The sequence below is a fragment of the Diospyros lotus genome, chromosome 11 (genome assembly GCF_014633365.1).
Source record: "Diospyros lotus cultivar Yz01 chromosome 11, ASM1463336v1, whole genome shotgun sequence".
NCBI lineage: Eukaryota > Viridiplantae > Streptophyta > Magnoliopsida > Ericales > Ebenaceae > Diospyros > Diospyros lotus.
The window spans coordinates 21346354-21365469 of record NC_068348.1 but is presented as its reverse complement, the minus strand read 5'-3'; the positions used below and the strand labels follow the sequence as shown (position 1 = coordinate 21365469).

The window sequence follows — 19116 nt, the reverse complement described above, 5'->3', positions numbered from 1 at the left end:
TTTTTTCCCAATTAAACTTTCTGCAAGCCTATTCGGTTTTATCAACAAGACATATTCGGTTTTGCGCCTACTTGAGAAACAAGTTTCAATCATTGAAGCTTGTTTTTTTTTAAGAGTTTCTTTTGCGTGTTTATTCTTTACACGTGTGTTACACGCTATGTCAGGTGGTATCAGAGCCATTAATCAACCAATCAGATGGATGATCTTGACGATAACAGTAGTAACCAACCTCGTGACGATGATCAGGGGCTGCCGACAGTTTGGAGAGCAATCAAAGAACAACGGGCAATAACTTGTAATATGCAGTAACAATTGGAACTGATCAACAACCAGTTGGGTATTTTATTACGAGTTGATGACAATCAAAACTGGAATAATTGCGTGATCAAGCCAACGGCGTTAATTAAGAAAGACCACCCATTAATCCTGTCCCCGCTAATCCTAGAAGACCAATAATGGATGATAGTGACAATGAAGATGATCTTGGTTGTGTAATAGCTAACTCTAGTGGTAGAGGGGTTAGGAGGAATACACAAAAACATAATTAGTGGGGAAACGATGAGTATAAACTAAAGGTTGATATTCCTACCTTTAGTGGAGATCTTGATATCGAGGGATTCTTGAATTGGATCACTGAGGTTCACCGATTTTTCGAATACATGGAGATTCCAGATGAAAGACAAGTCAAATTAGTGGTTTATAGATTGAAGGGAGGTGCATCAGTTTGGTGGGAGCGATTGAGAGAGATGAGATTGAGGGAAGACCGACATCTAGTCCAGACATGGAGGTGAATAAAACAGTTGTTAAGAGGTAGGTTTTGCCTCTTGACTACAAACAATACATGTTTGAAGCCTATTAGAGATGTGCACAGGGCATGAGGAGTGTGAATGAGTACACCTCTAAGTTTCTGAGATTGGCGGAGAGAAACCAATTGTTAGAAAGTGACAATCAACAAGCAACTCATTATTTGAATGGGTTGAAGCTTGCTATTCGTGATAAAATTGGGGTTTAGATGGTTATGAGTGTGCAAGAAGCAAGGACCTTGGCCTTAAAGGCTGAGTTAATGTTGAGTCAGAGGACCGCAATGACAATTATGTCTGGTACAGTGGGAATGAAAATAAACCAACAACTTTTGATAAAGGTAGGACGGTTCAAGGAGTGTAACCTTTGAAGCCACCTAATGCAGTGTCAACCCTAATAAGGCTACAACGGGAGGAAACACTTGAGATACTACTTGTAACCTTTCAATATCCACTAACTCTTATGCAAAGCCTGTTCTTTTTGAGTGTTTCAATTGCAATGAGATTGGGCATAGGTCTACGGTTGTCCAAGGAGAAAGACGATTAATATTGTCAAAAAGGGAGGAGGAAGATGTTGTTGAAGATGAAGTATATTGTGGGCCTGCTGGGGAGGATAATAAAGAAGAGTATGGGCATGAAGAGTATACATGTGTAGTGAGGAAGTTAATGCTGTTTCAAAAGAATGAAAATAATACTCAGCAACATAAGCTTTTTCACACGTGATGTACGGTGAAAGGAAAAATATTTGTGCTGATTATTGATAGTGGAAGTGAAAGAGAACATAATAGGAAGAGATGTGGTAGAGAAGTTGCAAGTAACTCCTAAGAAACATCCAAACCCTTACACGATTGGATGGATCAAAAAAGTTGGTGGCATACGTGTTGATGAACACTGCAAGGTGCCTTTCTCTATTGGTAAGTACTTTGACGAAATTTATTGTGATATTATTAATATGGATGCTTGCCATATTTTATTCGGGAGACCCTATTGATTTGATGTGGATTCTAAGCACTCGGGTAGAAGGAACACATATCAGCTTGAGAAAGAGGGTGTGCGTTATACTTTGTTATCTATAGTACAAAAGAACCAAATCAAAGCTTCTAAAGTGGAGGGGAGGAATTCTCTTACCATTACACATAAACACTTTGAGTTTGTGAGGGAGTGTAAGGATACCCAGGAGGTTCACAGTAGGAACTCCTCAATTATAGTAGCTTACAACAATGGATATTAGCGAATACAAGGAAAGAAAACAAAAAGAAAACATGCCTATTTGAGAGGGTCTCACTCTCTAGCGATTTCTTCAGCATTTTTCGAGATCCCTTCTCTCTCCTCCTCCCTCCCCTTTTATACCTATCTCTCATTTTGTTTTAGCCACGTGAATGAATATTCCCCTCTAACCAACTTCTAACTCGTTTGCCCCAGACTCAATTCCCTTGGTTGCTCCTATTGTTCCTTTCCTTTTACACCTTTGATAGGTGAGACTAATGGGAGTTCTAACAATACTCCCGCACACAAGTTTTACCTTGTCCTCAAGGTGAAATTCAGGAAATTGATGCAGGATCTAATGATAGGGTTCCCAGGTGGCCTTTAGGGGTGGCAACCCCTTCCATTGTATCAGGACCTCAAGGCTTCGTAGATTCTTTTCCTGGCCCGGCCTTACACCCAACAACAATTTTGGATGCACCTTCAATTCCCACTCAGCTGTTAACTTGTCGGGAAATTCGGTTGTTTCCTGCACCGCTCCTTCCGCTTTGCAAAGCTAGGAGACATGGAATATGGGGTGGATCGCACAAGAAGGTGGTAGGGACAGCTTGTAGGCCACCTTTCCGATCCTTTTCTCAACCGCAAAGGGCCCATAGGACTTAGGTTACAACTTCTCGTTCATCCGTATAGCCAAAGTTTTCTGCTTGGAGGGACGAATGTTAACATAAACCAGGTCACCCACCTCGAATTCCACATCCCTCCTTTTATTTGCTGTCTCTTTCATCCTTGCTTGTGCCTGCAACAGTTGGGACTACAACTTTTCCAAAACAGAATCCTGCTCCAACAACTGTTGTTTAACTATCAAAACAGCTGTGGTGCCCTTCTCGAATCTCAACAGTAGGGGAGGTTGACGCCCACAAACTATATGGAATGGAGTCAATCTAAAGGAGACATGGAAAGAAGTGTTATACCAATATTCTGCCCATGGCTTAGGCTTGGAGGAGGAAAAGCATCGAAGGTACATCTCCAAGGTGCGATTTAAAACCTCCGTTTGGCCATCTTACCATGGGTGGTAGGATGTGTTTCTTCTCAATTGAGTGTGTTGTAATCACTTGTATTAGATTAGCTTGTTTAACTCGAGAGAGATGTTTCTTTAGCTGTTAGCATTTGTATATCACTTGTTTTATTCTAGAAGGTTTGTTTCTAAAATGGTTAGTTAGCAGATTTGTTAAATCAGTTAGTTAGTTGTAACTTCCGATAGTTTTTAATAGCTTTCTGTTTTCCGGCTCTATGCTGTATAAATAGAGGTCGGATGTTAGTCTTTTGAGGCGAGCTTTATTTTGTCTTGGGAAGAGAGGAAGAGAGGAGTATGCGCAGGTTCTACTTGAGTACTTAGAGGGTACATCTTTGTATTTTGGGTAGGGAAACTCTCAGCAGTTCTGTGTATAAGGCTGGAGAGGTTATTAGTGCATGTAATCCTTTCAAAGTTCATTCAAGATAGTGAAGATAAAGTGCCTAGGGCAGTTTGGATGTAGGTCTTGCTAAAAGACCGAACTAGGATAAAATTCTTAGTGTTCTCGTTCTTTCGGTTTGTGTTTTGTTTACTGTTTTACCTTCAATCTTGTGTGTGTCTTCGGGTGAGTGATTCTGAGAGTGTTTTGCTGTGAATAAGAGTGTGATTGAGAGTTTCAAAGCCGGGGGGATTATTCCAACAGAGTGCCTTGCAGCTTGGATAAGTCTTCCCAAATATGGCTAACAAAAATTTTATCTCTATCGAAAACTATAGAACTTGGAACCCCATGTAATCGCACTATCTCCTTCACAAAAATTCCTGCAACGCTAGCTGCTGTAAAGGGGTGTTTCAGGGCAATAAAGTGTCCGTACTTACTTAGTCGATCCACAATCACCAAGATAGTATCCATCCCAGTTGACTTAGGTAACCCTTTGACGAGGTCCATGGACACATCTTCCCAAACTCGATTGTGAACTGGAAGTGGCTGCAGCAATCATCGAGTGATAGAGCCTCATATTTATTCTTCTGGCACACATAACATTGCTGAATGTCTCGTTTCATTCCCACCCAATACACATTGGCGGCTATCCTCTTATAAGTCTTGAGAAACCTGGAATGACCCCCAACCAGTCCATCATGCCCTTCCTTGAACATTAACGGAATTAATCTTGACCCTTTAGGAAGATATAGCCTGCTCTTGAATAGCAAATAGCCATCCAGCAGCGCAAAGTTGGGTCTGCTAGAAGGATTCGCCTGTACCCCTCTAACAATATGTTGGAGTGTAAAATCTCCTTTGACCTCCTCTTTTAGTTGGTTTAGCTGCACTATTCGGGGAATGGAAAGAGCTATCTGTTGGGATTCCAAACAATTGCTCTGAATCTCTATTCAATTCCTCAATTCCAATTGGAGTTTTTTACACAGCTTGCTAAAAGAAAGAAGAACAATAGGGTATTAGAGAGGCCCTAACTCTCAAACAACCTTCTACAAAATTCCACCCCTCTCTCTCACTCTCTTTCTCTTATTTATACCTCAGCCTACTCAGCATAACTGCCTCTGGCAGCACATGCTGGTTTGTTACAACTAACCAGCTATTTCCCCTACTATCCTCCACCCATTTTACCTCCTTGCCCCTTGGGCCGCCTTTGGTAGGTCCAATGGACTGGGGGCCTATCACTATCATTGTGGCGGAAGAAAGGAGGCGTGAGAGAGCATCGATTGCTCGATTCTCCAATTTGGGATGATATTGAATCTCAAAATCGTACCTTATCAGCTTCATGACCCATTTTTGACACTCCGAGCTAACCACCCGCTGCTCCATAAGAAATTGAAGGCTTTGTCGATATGTTCTAATAACAAACTTATGCATACGTAGGTAATGTCGCCATTTCCTAACTGCAAATACTATTGCCATCAATTCCCTCTCATACACAGTTCTAACGCGACTAGTTTAGGGAATGGCTGAAAATGGCAATTGGTCGTTGCTGCTGCATTAACACTGCCCCTAACCCATGCCTAAATGCATTAGTTTCAACATTGAATTCCCTCGTAAAATTTGGCCAAGCCAACACGGGCAGATTGGTCATTGCCCTTTTGAGTGATTGAATAGCCTGCTTCGCCAATTCATCCCAAAAGAAATTATCCTTCCTGAGTCGGTCTGTCAATGGCCATGCCACTTTTCCATAATCCTTCATATATTTCCTATAATACCCCGTAAGACCCAAGAATCCTTGAAGTTTATGCAAGGATTTGGGGCTGGGCCATTCCATCACCGCCTTAACCTTAGAGCTGTCCTTAGCCACCCCGTCTTAAGAGATGACGTGCCCTAAATACTCAAACCTCCCGTTGCCCAAACTGACACTTATTTGCATTGGCATACAACTGGTGGATTGTAAGGAGCCCCAACACACACCTCAAATGTTCCCTATGTTTAGCCATATCCTTACTGCAATCCAGAATGTCGTCAAAAAACACTAAAACGAAGTTCTTCAAATGCTCCTTAAAAACCTCGTTGATCAAAGATTGGAACGTGGCGGTGGCATTTGTTAACCCAAATGACATAACCAAAAATTCATAATGCCCCTCATGTGTGCGGAAAGCTGTCTTAGGAACGTCATTAGGTGCTATTCGAATTTGATGATACCTCGATTTCAAATCCAACATGGATAAAATAGCAGCCCCATTCAATTCATCCAATAGTTCTTCAATAATTGGAATTGGAAATCTGTCGGGAACTATTACTTTGTTTAAAACTTTATAGTCAAAATCTCCAGCCATTATCCTTCTTCTTGACTAGCAACACTGGGCTGGAAAATGGACTCACACTTGGCCTGATAAGTCCTGCTGCCAAAATTTCTCGAACCAACCTCCCAATCTCGTTTTTCTGAAGGTGGGGGTACCGGTAGGGGCGTACATTCACTGACGACACTCCTGATTGCAACGTAATCACGTGATCCTGCCTCCGGTGTGGGGGAAGCCCACACGGCTCCTCAAACACATGCCTGAACTTCGCTAGCAGCTCCTCCAAGCTGCTAGGGACTACCCAACCTGCATGTTTTTCTTGGGTAGTTAAACTCCCAAACTCCAACAACACCTCTTTTTCCATTCCCTCTAAACGCCCTCATCATCGACTTCAACGTTACCAAAGTTTTGCTGAGGCTAGGATCCCCATAGAGTGTTATGGTAGTCCCCCCTGCTCTAAACTTCATGACTAATGAGCCCCAATCCACTTGTGTTTCCCCGAATGTGGCCAACCACTTCATTCCAAGGATTACGTTCGAGCTCCCTAGCTCCAATGGCAGGAAATCTTCCATTACTTCCACATTTGGCAACGTTATGGTTACCTCTTTACACTCTCGAGCCCCCTGAACAGCCATGCCCGACCCCATGAGGACGCCATAGCCTCTCGTTTGCGACTTGACCAGCCCCAATTTCTACACTAATTTCGATGCTATATAGTTTTGGGAAGCTCCGCTGTCAATGAGAACCACCACCTCCTAGCCTTCTGTTTCCCCCTTGATCTTCATGGTCTGTGGAGGGGTTAACCAACTACCGAGTTTATAGACAACTCCACTATTTCCCCTGTTTTAACAGTTTTGCCTTCCTCCCTTGAATTCTCCCCTGTTGCATCTCCTTTTATAACTTCCTCTTCCTCTTCCCTTTCCTCCGCGTGAATTACCATCACCTGTAGCTCCTTGTTCTTGCATTTGTGCCTAATCGTATATTTCTTGTCACAACGGAAACACAATCCCTTAGCTCGTTTAGCTTGTAGTTTACTCTCACTTAGCCGTTTAAACGGGGGACTGTTCCACTTGCCGACATTAGGATGCCCGTGAGAGGAGCAAGGGATGGCGGTCGTTGATCGGGGTAACGCCATCGAGGGAGGCGAGACCACTACTTGCCGGTGGTTGGCAATCGGGGTTGCAGGGGTCTGTGGTCTGGTTGTGCTTGGACTGGAATGGCTCCCTCGAACCACCAGATTCCTCTCCTCAATTTGTTGGGCTAGGTTCATCATCTGCTCCAACCCAATTGGTCTCAGTACCCTTATCTCTGCCCTTATGTCGGGCCTCAATGCATTTATAAAGTGGCCCTCTAGCTGTGCCTCTGGCATGTCCTCGAGAGGAGTAGCCAGCGTCTCGAAGCAGAGGCGGTAGTCCTTGACGGTCCCTCACTGCCTAAGCGCCAGGAACTGTTCTTCCATCGTGCCTTCCTGCGTGGGTCTGAATTTATTCCTCATCAACACCTTAAGCTCCTTCCAAGTCCTCACCCGTCTCCTTCATTGCTTCCATCAGAACCAAGCAAGAACTGCTCCTTTAAAACAAAGTGTTACTGTTTTGCCTAAAGTAAAGCTGGATTTATTGAAGAAACCAGAAAGAATTGAAGATGATGTGGCAGCAGTTAGTTAATAGGACTTAAGTGTATCTAATTGCTTTAGTAAGGGTAGTTTAGACTTTATGTAAAGTTAGTTATCTCCCTTAGATATTTCCGCCTCCCTTAGTCTATATATAGAAGGGTGTGGAGGCCGGTTTTATCATCAGTCAGTCATATTCTTTATTCCTTGGGTTCGGGTACAGTGAGAGGCATGAGAGAGAGCTGGTTGTTTCAAGTTCTTGTTAGCTTCGGTTGAGTATTGTATCCGAGAGTAAAGGAAGAGGGAAGAGGGGAATTCTTGTACTGGTTTCAGACTTGTTTCTAGTGGATTGTTTTCTTCTTGGATTGCTGAATGTAGTGCCATGTAAATGGCATGAACCAGGGTAAATTGTGTGTGCTGCAATCTGGTTTGATTTCTCCTTTTTACATTCTGTTTTTATGTTCTACTTTCAATATTCATTGTTGTTATTGAATCGGTGAGTTTCTTGAGTGATTCTTGAGTGATTATAGTCTCGATTTTTACACAAAGGGCAACAGAGTCTAACTTCTCTGCTTTCGACAGTTGATTCTCGGAGAAGTACCGCTCGGCCTGAAACACCCAACCATCTGTGTCGTCACCTTCAAACACTGGCATCTCCAGGCGTCAGTCCCTTCCATCCGACCTCCCATATGAATCGAACTCACTGCTAGCTTCTTATGCCGATTTCCCAGTTCCAGTGTGGCCTCCTCAGTGAGGGACGAACCCACTGGTAAGTGCTCGCCCGACTGTTTCCCCTTCGTCCTGGTCCTCCCATCTCTCCATCAGCAAGCTAAATTGCTCCATCATTGTTGCCATGTTTTTCTCGATGTTCTACACCCTCTGGAACTCTTTTTTCATTGATTCTAATCCCATCTGTAATCCCTCCATCTTCCCTTCAATCTGCTGTTGATAATTCTCCATCCTTCCCTCCAGATCCCCCACTCTCTCAGAGACGGTCACCCCCATGGATCGTTGCTCTGATACTAGATTGGTAGGACACTTACACAATTGATTGAATTTTAGCTCTCATAGTAGGAACTCCTCAATTACAGTAGCTTACAACAATGGATATTAGCAAATACAAGGAAAGAAAACAAAAAGAAAACAGGCTTGTTTGACAGGGCCTCGCTCTCCAACGATTTCTTCAACAATTTTCCAGATCCCTTCTCTCTCCTCTTCTCTCCCCTTTTATACCTATCTCTCATTCTGTGTCAGCCACGTGAATGAATATTCCCCTCTAACCACCTTTTGACTCTTTTGCCCTTGACTCAATTCTCTTCGTTGCCCCTATTGTTCCTCTCCTTTTACGCCTTTGATAGGTGAGACTAATGGCAGTGCTAACAACAGGTTTTCCTCTGTTGCAAGAGCTTTTTTCCTCTTCTTTCATGTGAATATTTTCTTTTCTCTTTATCTCTACTTTCTTGTTCTTCTTCTTCTCTCTCTACTTCCTGTTTCGTACTCATTTCTAGTATTTGCTTCTATATTTTTACCGCCTAATCTATTGTTGTTTTCCTTTCTTTAATTCGTAGGTAGTGATTTTTGAGCTACATTATAAATCCTTTGTTTTTTCATTGAGTTGGAAAAGCCTATGACATTACCCAAAGAAGCTTTTTGGACGATGTAGGAGAATAAATGAGTTTAGATTGTTTATTTATTGGTTATTCAGGTTGTGTACTATCAATCAGAAACGTGTCTTAGGACTTGTGGAGGATATATGTAGGCTTCCTTGATTACAATTGGATTACATCAAGGATTGGCACTTAGCCCTTTACTTTTTGTTCTTGTTTTTGGATAAACTCACAAAACACATCCAGAAACTGTCTCAGCATATGTTATGAGCAAATGATATTCTCTTGGTAGATGAGACAAGAGAAGAAAAGAAAAAATAAACTTGATTTATGGAGAAATCATCATAGAATTCAAAAGTTTTAAATCAAGGAGGTCGAAAACTAAGCATGCGGCGTGTAAGTTTAATAAAAATATAAGTGTTGATATTATTGTGAAACTTGGTGGTCTTGTAATCTTTAAAAATTATAAATTGTTCGAAAAGAAGGGGAGATTATGGAGGATGTTACTCGATAGAGTCAAAGAGGAATGGTTAAAGTGGAGAAGCATGTTTAACATTTTATTTGATCATCATGAAATTCCTTTAACACTAAAGCGGAAGTTTTGATGATTTTACTTGGCAAAAAAAAAAAAAAAAAAAAAAGAAAGGAGGAAAGTTTTGGATGGCTGTAAGATTATCATTGTTGTATGGCTCTGAATGGTAGGCTTTTAAATTCAAACATTTCCAGAATATGAACATAGATGAAATGAGAATGTTACGTTGGATGTATAGCCATACAAGAAGAGATTGAATAAGAATTAAGATTTTATGTGATAAGGTTGGAGTGTCCTCTAATTGAAGACGAGAAGGAGTCAGGGTTAAGATGGTTTTGATGTATGAGAAGAAAGCTATTAGAAGCGTCTCTGAGGCAGGTGAATGAAATTGGGAAATTTGTAGTGGAAGAGGGAGGGGAAAACCAAAGAAAACTTTGTCAGAAATTGTTAAATATAAAATAGGATATAATGGCCTTATAGAAGATATGGGCATATGACCATAGATAGAGATGGTTCTATATGTAGAATTCATGTAGTTGAGCCCATGTAGTGGGATGAAGGCTTGTGATTTTTGTTGTATTAGTATTAGGAAATCGGTCTGCAAATGCTATGAGATGTTGGAAAAATCCGTTTTGTGCTTTTTGGAGAACAGGGGAACTTGTGTTTTTAGAAAAAAGATAATGACTTGGCAATTTAAAAATTCATTTGCTCATTTGAAACATGCCAAAATTGTTTATATTTATTTCCTTGAGGTTTTTTCAACCAGAAAAAGGTACGAAAAGTAAACATACTGGACTGAAATAATGATGGACTTTTGACAAGAGGAAACTACAAAATGTTAGGCATCGTGTTTTCTGAAATGCGTTTCTTATGTGATTACTTGGAGGAAATATACTAAATATTCTTCTACTAAGTGGTAAATTGTCTGCTCTGAAAATATTAATAGTAATCTTTACATTGTTCTGTCATTATTCTTCATTTTAGAAGATGTGGCATATTGTTTTTGCTGTTTCCATTCCATATCACAGAATCGTACATGCCCAAGGTAATAGGGGAGAAGTCAGCTTGACGGGGCGATCTCTGTTGAAGTAAAAGGTCAAATAGGTTCTATTGATCTACTGTTGTTCGCAACATATTGGCTGCCACTTAGCTCTTATGGTTCAATGGAATTTTATATGAAAAAATTCTCTTCATTTCAATTAACCCAAGCTGACTGATTAGGTCTGTACTTGTTAAAAACAGTTCCCTGATAGTAAGAGTCTTAGGCAATCTCAATGAACCTCTTTGAACATTTTTCACAGCTAATGCAGCATAAATGTGCATGGGAAAAAAGATTATGTGCTTTAATGCCAACTAATATCATTTAATCTTTACTAATGCTTTTGAGTCTAGTGGCATTTTCCACATGCTTATGTGCATTTACATTCTTTAACCAGCTTATTATGAATTATAAATATATGCTTTCTTGTTGGACACATCCACATTTTCTTTTTCAATTTTTTGGTGAAGGCTTGCTTTGTTTTGTTGTTTGTTTTTAAGTTATACTTTGCATCGTTTCTGTTTTGAGTCTTTTGCTAGCTTCTTGTTGCTTTGCAAATTATTTACTCCCATAAAATTCTGTTTTTTTTTTTTTTTTCAATTATGTTTTTATGGTGGTTCCAACGCTTTCTCAATGTCCACTCTGTATAAGTATTCATAAATTTTGTTTTCTATAATATTTGATGTAGTTGATTTTCAAGTATTTTGTGCTAATCAATTTGTTGCTATGTTTCTCTCAGTTTTGAGCAGTTCTGCATTAACTTTGCAAATGAAAAGCTTCAACAACATTTCAATGAGGTGAGCTACTTTGCTACATGGATGCCATTGCAAAAGTTGGTAATGTGTAAATTTCATTCCAAGTTTGTGCTTCTTTCAGCATGTTTTTAAAATGGAGCAAGAGGAGTATCGCAAAGAAGAAATCAATTGGAGCTATATTGAATTTATAGACAACCAAGATGTTCTTGATCTGATCGAGAAGGTTCTTCATTTTATTTTTAAAGTATTTTTTCATATTCTGCCTATCATACATGAGAGATGCAAGATGTGAATGCCATGAATTGGAACTAACTAAATTCTGTCTATTTAGTTAGTTTGCAGTATTTAGTTAGTTTGCTTCTGATCTTCTTGAAGCATGTCAATTCTATACTGCAACTAAAAGATACTTGTAGGTCAATTGCAAGGGAAGAATTATGTCTGCTGTTATACATTTGCTTAATCTGCCAAAATCAAGTTACTGAAAAATATATTGTCTACCCTGACTACCATTTTCACCTCTTCAAAATTTATTTTCACGGATAAAAAGTAGATATGAGTCTGTTTCGTCCTTGCTTTCATCCTTTAATCTGTTGCCACATGTTTCTTTACATGCTTTTGCAGAAGCCTATTGGAATAATTGGTCTTCTGGATGAAGCTTGGTACAATTTGACTACTACATTCTCAGTTGGTGCGTGTTGCTCTTTTAAGGCTACTTAATTGTAACGATACCTTATCCTGATTTCGGTATTTATGCAGCATGTTTCCCAAGTCAACACATCAGACATTCTCAACCAAGCTGTTCCAGAATTTTCGGTCTCACCAGAGATTGGAGAAGGCAAAATTTTCAGAAACAGATTTTACCATTTCTCACTATGCTGGCAAGGCATGTCACCATTATAAAGTAAATGGACTTTTGCTGTTGTCTGCCAGATAATTTTAATTTTCCCTATACGTCAGCAGGTGACATATCAGACAGATTCATTTTTAGACAAAAATCGTGATTATGTCGTGGTGGAACATTGCATTCTACTGTCTTCTTCCAAATGTCCATTTGTTGCTGGTCTTTTTCCTTCGTTACCATTGGAATCTTCAAGGTCATCATACAAGTTCTCTTCTGTTGCTTCCAGATTTAAGGTATGAAGCCTGCCTGTTAACTTTGTCTTTTTACTGCATAGTACCTATACTAACTCTGTTTTAAGAATCTGAATATGAATATGTCAAATATAGTGAAGTCTAGATATGCTCCTAAATGAGATTCTGTAGTGATGGTGAAATAGATAGAGTTGAATGTTTTATTTTACAACATGTTCATGTTTTTGTTGAATTCAGGTTGTTAATTTTCCCTTGACTAATATGTAAATACTATTGGAAAAGTAGTTGATTTAGGTTTTAGTTTGATAAATAGAAATGTGAGTGTATTGCTTGGAGAAGCACATGGCTATGACAAAGAATTGTGTTACTATGATACACGAAAACGTCTCGAGGGCACCATTCTAGCGTTTCTGAAATGTTTCTGTTTTTAAATTGCCAAAAAACATTTTTGGGCCATTCCTACAATTTGGGTTCCTTTTGTAATATTAGGAAAATATCGAAAATGCTTTTTCTTCCACGAAGAAGTTAGAGACGGAAAAAATTCCGTCTCTACACCTGCTGCATGTCTCAACCATTACTGTGGTTGCTTGCAACAGCTTCGACGCTACCTTACTGCTGTTGGCCTACTTGTGCTTTTGGTCTTCCCCGTTACCTTGCAGCTTCTCGACTTCTTGCGTTCTCCTCTTGCGCCACACGACCCTCTTTCTTTTATAATTTGTCTTCTCCCTTTATCTCTTCTTCTGTGTCTTTCAATTTCTTCTGTTGCTTTTCTTTATCTTCATGTTCTCTCTTTTTCCTTCGATTTCTTATTCTTTTAATATTAATTTTCTAATACTAATCTTCAATTAATTTATAAAATTAATTTTAAAATTAAAATTATTAGTTAATTTATAATTTTTTTAAAGTCCAATTAATTACGTTTGTATCCTTTGCTTTTTTCCTACAAGAGAAATTTAAATTGTATAAATTCCATGTAAACTCACACTTTAAATAGAAAAAATATTACCAACTTAAGAATGATGAAGATATCAATGAAACCATAGTGAAAGAGAATGATGAAGTGGGGAAATTTTATAAATTGTATTATGTTTGATTATTTTTTCTTTTTCTAAATTTATTGTTTGTTTTTAATTAGTAAGTCATGGTTATGGATGATGGTTGTTTGAATGCATTATGAAATTCATGTCTATTTTTAGATTGAATAACTATTTTTTATTATTTTTTATATAAAAAATTATATTTACAAAAAGATCCCTATATTTCTTTTTATTTATGCGTTTTCCCCGCGTTTTCGTTTCCTACTTTTTTGAAAAATGCCATTTTCCCGTTTTCATTTCGCATTGTATTTATTTTTTGTTTCCATTTCCATACAACCTAGTTATGTTGTCCTTGTAGGCAAACTTTTATAGCAGGGGATTAATAAGAGGTCCTAAAGAGAATTATGATAAGGTTCTATGGATGTATGGTCCACACCATAGTTGTTACTATCGTATGATACATGATACATGTTGTACGATACGATATGATATGTCTCTTTAGCATATATGAATTGAATGATGTACTGCTATTTGCTTTGGATTGCAACAGTCATTTATAGTATGATACATTATGTTTTGTGTGTATCATGTGATACAGGTGATGCAAAAAAATGATACAATGGCAAATAATCACTTTGGAAGCTGAATAGTTATAACAGATTCGAGGGAGAGATATTTCTTTCTACTCAATTCAAAAATATACATCAATATAAGACTAAAAGGAAATGCCTCTTGAAGATTATTCATTATTGTTCTTCATAAAACCTTACTTTAGCTATCTGCGAAGAGCATCTTGAAGATTATTGCTCTCCAAGATTGTTCACTTTTGGTTGTTGCCAAAGACGCCCTGTCCAGCACATGAACATTTCGTGGACTCTACACTTTTTCCTATTCATAAAGCAGTATTGAGCAATTAGAGAATGGTTATGGCTTATGTAAGATTTATGGTTGGATATAAATTTAGCGGTCTTTTCTCATCATTTTAAGACTTTATGACTTATGATTTATGAGTTTATGACTTATGGTTAATTTTGGATTTTTGGTAGCTTATTTTAGTGCCATGCATGATATCATTACTGTTAAAGTTGGGTGAAACTTATTGTTTTGAGTATTTTTTTTCATGTTATTGGTATAAACATCTTTTATATCATATTTTTAAGCTAATTTGTCAAATTGTTATTGTATCTTATGATATTATACACTTCACAATATAGAGACTAGGCCTTCTAATTCACAATACATATCTCAATTTGACAACAATGTTACCCACATTGAATATTGTTGAAATATGGTGATCAAGATAATGTCAATAATGTCTCCAATTATGATTAAGATAAAACAGCTCCAACCTCTCTAAAATCTAGGAAGAGATAGGATCTTATCAATCTCTAAAATTTAGGAGATAAATATCTTAGATATGTTGTTGTATTTGTATTTTAAATAAGTTTGTTTGTATTTTAAATTTCCTAGATTGTAGGAACTCTAGTCTATTTAAACTCCTTATGGAGTATTCAAGAAATCAAGACAAAAGTGGAGTTACTTCTGAGTTTTCCCAATCCAAGCCATATTCTTATTGCTTGTTCCTGCTTTCAACATGGTATCAGAGCCTTCATTCTGCTCGTAGAACCTGATTGTGCCTTCATTGCACCCTTGTCTCTCGTTCTTTGTTTCCTTCCCTAGGCCTTCATTGCCTTCTCTTTGTTTCTTCGTTACTAAGGATGTCAGGGATCTCGGAGATTAATCCAGGCCTAGCTACTTGTGAGTTAGAACCGAATCTGATTACCGGTACAAATTGAAGTGGAGGAACCTTCTCTGGCTCCGACAGTGGAGAACTGCCTGGAATACATGTATTCTACAGATTGGAGGGTAAAAATTACCTCCAATGGGTGTAGCTTGTTCGAACCTTCCTGAAAGGGTGAGGGAAGCTAACACATCTCACTGCTTCACCACCAAAGTCTACTGATCCAGCTTTTCCGGCATGGGATATCGAGGACTCCTATGGAATGCCATTTAATCGAAGGTTAGTAAAAACTATATGTTCTTAGATTCGGCCAAGGTTATTTGGGATACCATTAGGCAGAGTTATTCTAAGGTACAAGATGCTTCGGTTATCTTTGATAACAAAACAAAGATTAATAGCACTCGACAAGCATCTCTAACTGTTACCGAGTACTTTAACAAGATGAATGATGAATGAGCTTTGGTTAGAGCTAGATCAATATCAAGAAATCAAGATGATATGCAGTGATGATGATGTTGCCACTCTTAGCTGGATTATTGAAAGAGATAGGATTGTGGAATTCCTGGATGGATTGAATGCTGAGTTTGATCAAGTAAGGATTCAGATCTTTGGAAGGGAGAAGTTACCATCCCAGAATGAAGTCTTTGCTATGGTGAGGAGGCAAGAAAACCGAAGGGGAGTCATGTTGAGTGATATTGGAACAGAAGGATCAGCCATGGTTACAACAAAAAAGGATGGGACACGGTTCATAATGGGTAAAATAGAGGCAAAGAATTGTGAGGGACTGTGGTGTAGTTTCTGCAACAAGCCTAGGCATACCCGAGATCATTGTTTCAAACTTCATGGCAAGGAGGCTGTGTTAAAGAAGATGGGAGGTTTCAAAAATATGACAACACAAAAATAGGCTTACATATCTACCAAAGAGCACGAGGAAGGAGAAACAACCAGTAAGATAGAATCAAACCCAAGTATTGATCTTGCCCAACTTGATGGTGAGGAGATTAACAAACTTAAGGCTTTCCTTAAGACTATTAACGATGGAAACTGTGTTTTCGCCCAGCAAGGTAATTGTTTACATTCAGCCTCTCTTAATGCCTCTAAATCTGATAAGAATGACATTTGGATCTTAGATTCAGGAGCTACCGATCATATGACCCCTGATCCATTGGTTTTTGACACTTATGAACCTATTGTAACCTCTAAACAAATCACCATTGCTAATGGGACTTCAGTGTCCATTAAAGGTCGAGGAACAGTTATCCTCAACCCTAATATTACCCTTCAAAAGGTCTTACATGTGCCAAATCTATCCACCAATCTTGTGTTTATCCATAGGCTTATTAATGATTTAAACTGCCATGCCAATTTCTTTGCTAATGTGTGTGAGTTTCAGGTTCTGAAGATTGAAAGATGATTGGTGCAGCTAGGGAACAACATGGGCTGTATCTTTTGGAAAGAAAAGGAAGTTACCCTTTGGCTGAAAATCAAGGTTTTGAGACTGCTGGATTCTCTCAGTTTACATCTAACCATATTGCACATGTTTGGCTGAAACATTACAGACTTGGCCATCCTCCGTTTCTTCTTCTAAAAACAATGTTTCCTTCCTTGTTTCAGTCCCTAGATCTTAGTGAATTTCAGTGTGATGTGTGTGCTGTTTCTAAGCATCACCGAGTGTCCTATCCCCCTAGTAATAAGAGATCATCTACACCTTTCTCTTTCGTTCATTCCGATCTTTGGGGACTCTCTAAAATACCAAATTGTTCGGGGGTTCGATGGTTTATTTCATTTATTGACTATTGTACTTGGATGACTTGGGTTTTTTTATTAAAAGATAAGGTTGCTGTTAGCACCATTTTGCCATATTTTTGTACGCTAATTTCCACTCAATTCAAGTGCTCAATTCAAAAATTCCGAATTGATAATGCAAATGACTATGTTAACAATCATTTGCATCAATTCTTTCAACAAGAAGGGATAGTTCATGAGTCTTTTTGTGTCAACACTCCACAACAAAATGGAGTGGCGGAACGGAAGATGAGACACCTTCTTAATGTTGCTCGAAGTCTCCTACATCATCATAATGTGCCTAAGAATTTCTGGGGGGAAGCCACTCTTACAGCAGCCTTCTTGATAAACCGTGTACCTTCAAAAATCCTAAACCATCAAACACCATTTCAGCTTCTATCTACTCATTACCTAGATCTAAATCTGCATTCTCGTCTTCCACTAAAGGTCTTTGGGTGTGTCTCTTTTGTCCATATTCCCAAGCAAAACAGAGACAAACTTGATCCTAGGGCCCTAAAGTGTGTTTTCCTAGGCTATTCCCCTACCCAAAAGGGATACAAATGCTATCATCCAACGACAAAGAAATTTTATATCTCCAAGGATGTTACATTTGTTGAATCCCAACCCTTTTTCTCTTCTCGATAGACTGGTAACCAGGGGGAGCAGTTGGATGGTGACCATGCAGCGGTTGGGGACATTTTTCAACTACCTGACATCCCTCAATCTCAACAGCTTCAATCTTAGCAGCTTCTTCCTCTCAATCCTCTTCTTGTCCTCCCTCACCTTAGATTGTTCCTGAGACTCATAACTTGAAATCCAGCCAGCAGCTTCTAGGCTGTTTTAAGGGATCTCCCTATGTTTTTAGAAGAAGATAGCCTATTCTTGATCCACAGCAAGTACCATCATCTGATCCTGGTCAAGGTAAGGAATTTATACAATCTTTTATCCCACAAAATGAATCCCAGCTTCTCGTTTCAGACTCCCAGCTTCTTGTTCCAGACTGTTCTAATCTTTCTAACTCAAGCTATGGTGATTTAGATCTTCCTATTGCTATTAGGAAGGGTTTCCGAAGCTGTACCCAGCATCCCCTAACTAATTTCTTGTCCTACCACCAACTGTGTCGAAAACACAAAGGTTTTCTAGCATCTTTGGATTCAATTGTCATTCCTAACTTAGTAGAAGAGGCCCTAAGAAATCAGAATTGGAAGCAAGCCATGATAGAAGAGATGAGAGCCTTAAATAAAAATTAGACTTGGGAAATTGTGTCTCGACCAAGAGGGGTTTTTCCAGTAGGCTGCAAATGGGTTTTTAATGTAAACTACAAGGCTGATGGAACATTGGACAGGTACAAGGCCATGTTAGTAGCCAAAGGATACACTCAATCCTATGGCATAGACTATTTTGAAACATTTGCTCCAGTAGCTAAGATGGCAACAGTGAGAATTTTAATTTCTTTGGCAGCTTGTTTTGGATGGACATTGCAACAATTTGATGTTAAGAACGCCTTTCTTCATGGTGACTTAGAAGAGGAAGTGTACACGGAGTTGCCTCCCAGATTTCAAGAAGAAGAAAAGGGAAAAGTATGCAGGCTCGAGAAAGCTCTCTATGGGCTCAAACAGTCCCCAAGGGCCTAGTTTGGAAGGTCTTCTAAAGCCATGAAAACTATGGGATATAGTCAAAGCCGGGGTGATCATACACTCTTCATGAAGCACTCTAGGGAAGGAAAAATTACAGCCTTGCTAGTATATGTGGATGACATAATTGTGACAGGAAATGATGATGAGGAACAAATATTGCTTAAAAGGAATTTGGCTCAAGAATTTGAAATCAAGGATTTTGGTATCCTCAGATATTTCTTGGGCATTGAAGTGGCCTACTCTAAGGATGGTATCTTCCTATCTCAATGTAAATATATTTTGGATCTACTTGCTGAAACAGGGCTTACTGGAGGCAAGGGTTCTAGTGTCCCAGTGGAACCTAATGGAAAATTATGGCAGAATCTTGATAGTCAATCAATTGACAAAGGTAGATATCAAAGGTTAGTGGGCCGGTTAATATATCTTTCTCATACTAGACCTGATATTACCTTTGCTGTCAGTCTTGTGAGTCAATTCATGCATAACCCAACTGAGGAGCACATGCAAGCTGTAAGGAGGATACTTGGC

At 39.0% G+C, this 19116-nt stretch overlaps 1 protein-coding gene across 2 annotated transcripts in view; it reads left to right on the top strand.

Annotated features, from left to right (window-relative positions):
• The window catches only part of LOC127813300 (myosin-15), a 145619-nt gene that overhangs the window by 51486 nt on the left and 75017 nt on the right, over positions 1 to 19116 (top strand). For both annotated transcript variants that reach the window (XM_052354213.1, XM_052354214.1), the window contains 5 exons: positions 11281 to 11338; positions 11418 to 11519; positions 11918 to 11955; positions 12053 to 12179; positions 12257 to 12430. In XM_052354213.1, coding sequence (XP_052210173.1) covers positions 11281 to 11338; positions 11418 to 11519; positions 11918 to 11955; positions 12053 to 12179; positions 12257 to 12430 — 499 coding nt within the window. The remainder of the gene's footprint in view (positions 1 to 11280; positions 11339 to 11417; positions 11520 to 11917; positions 11956 to 12052; positions 12180 to 12256; positions 12431 to 19116) is intronic.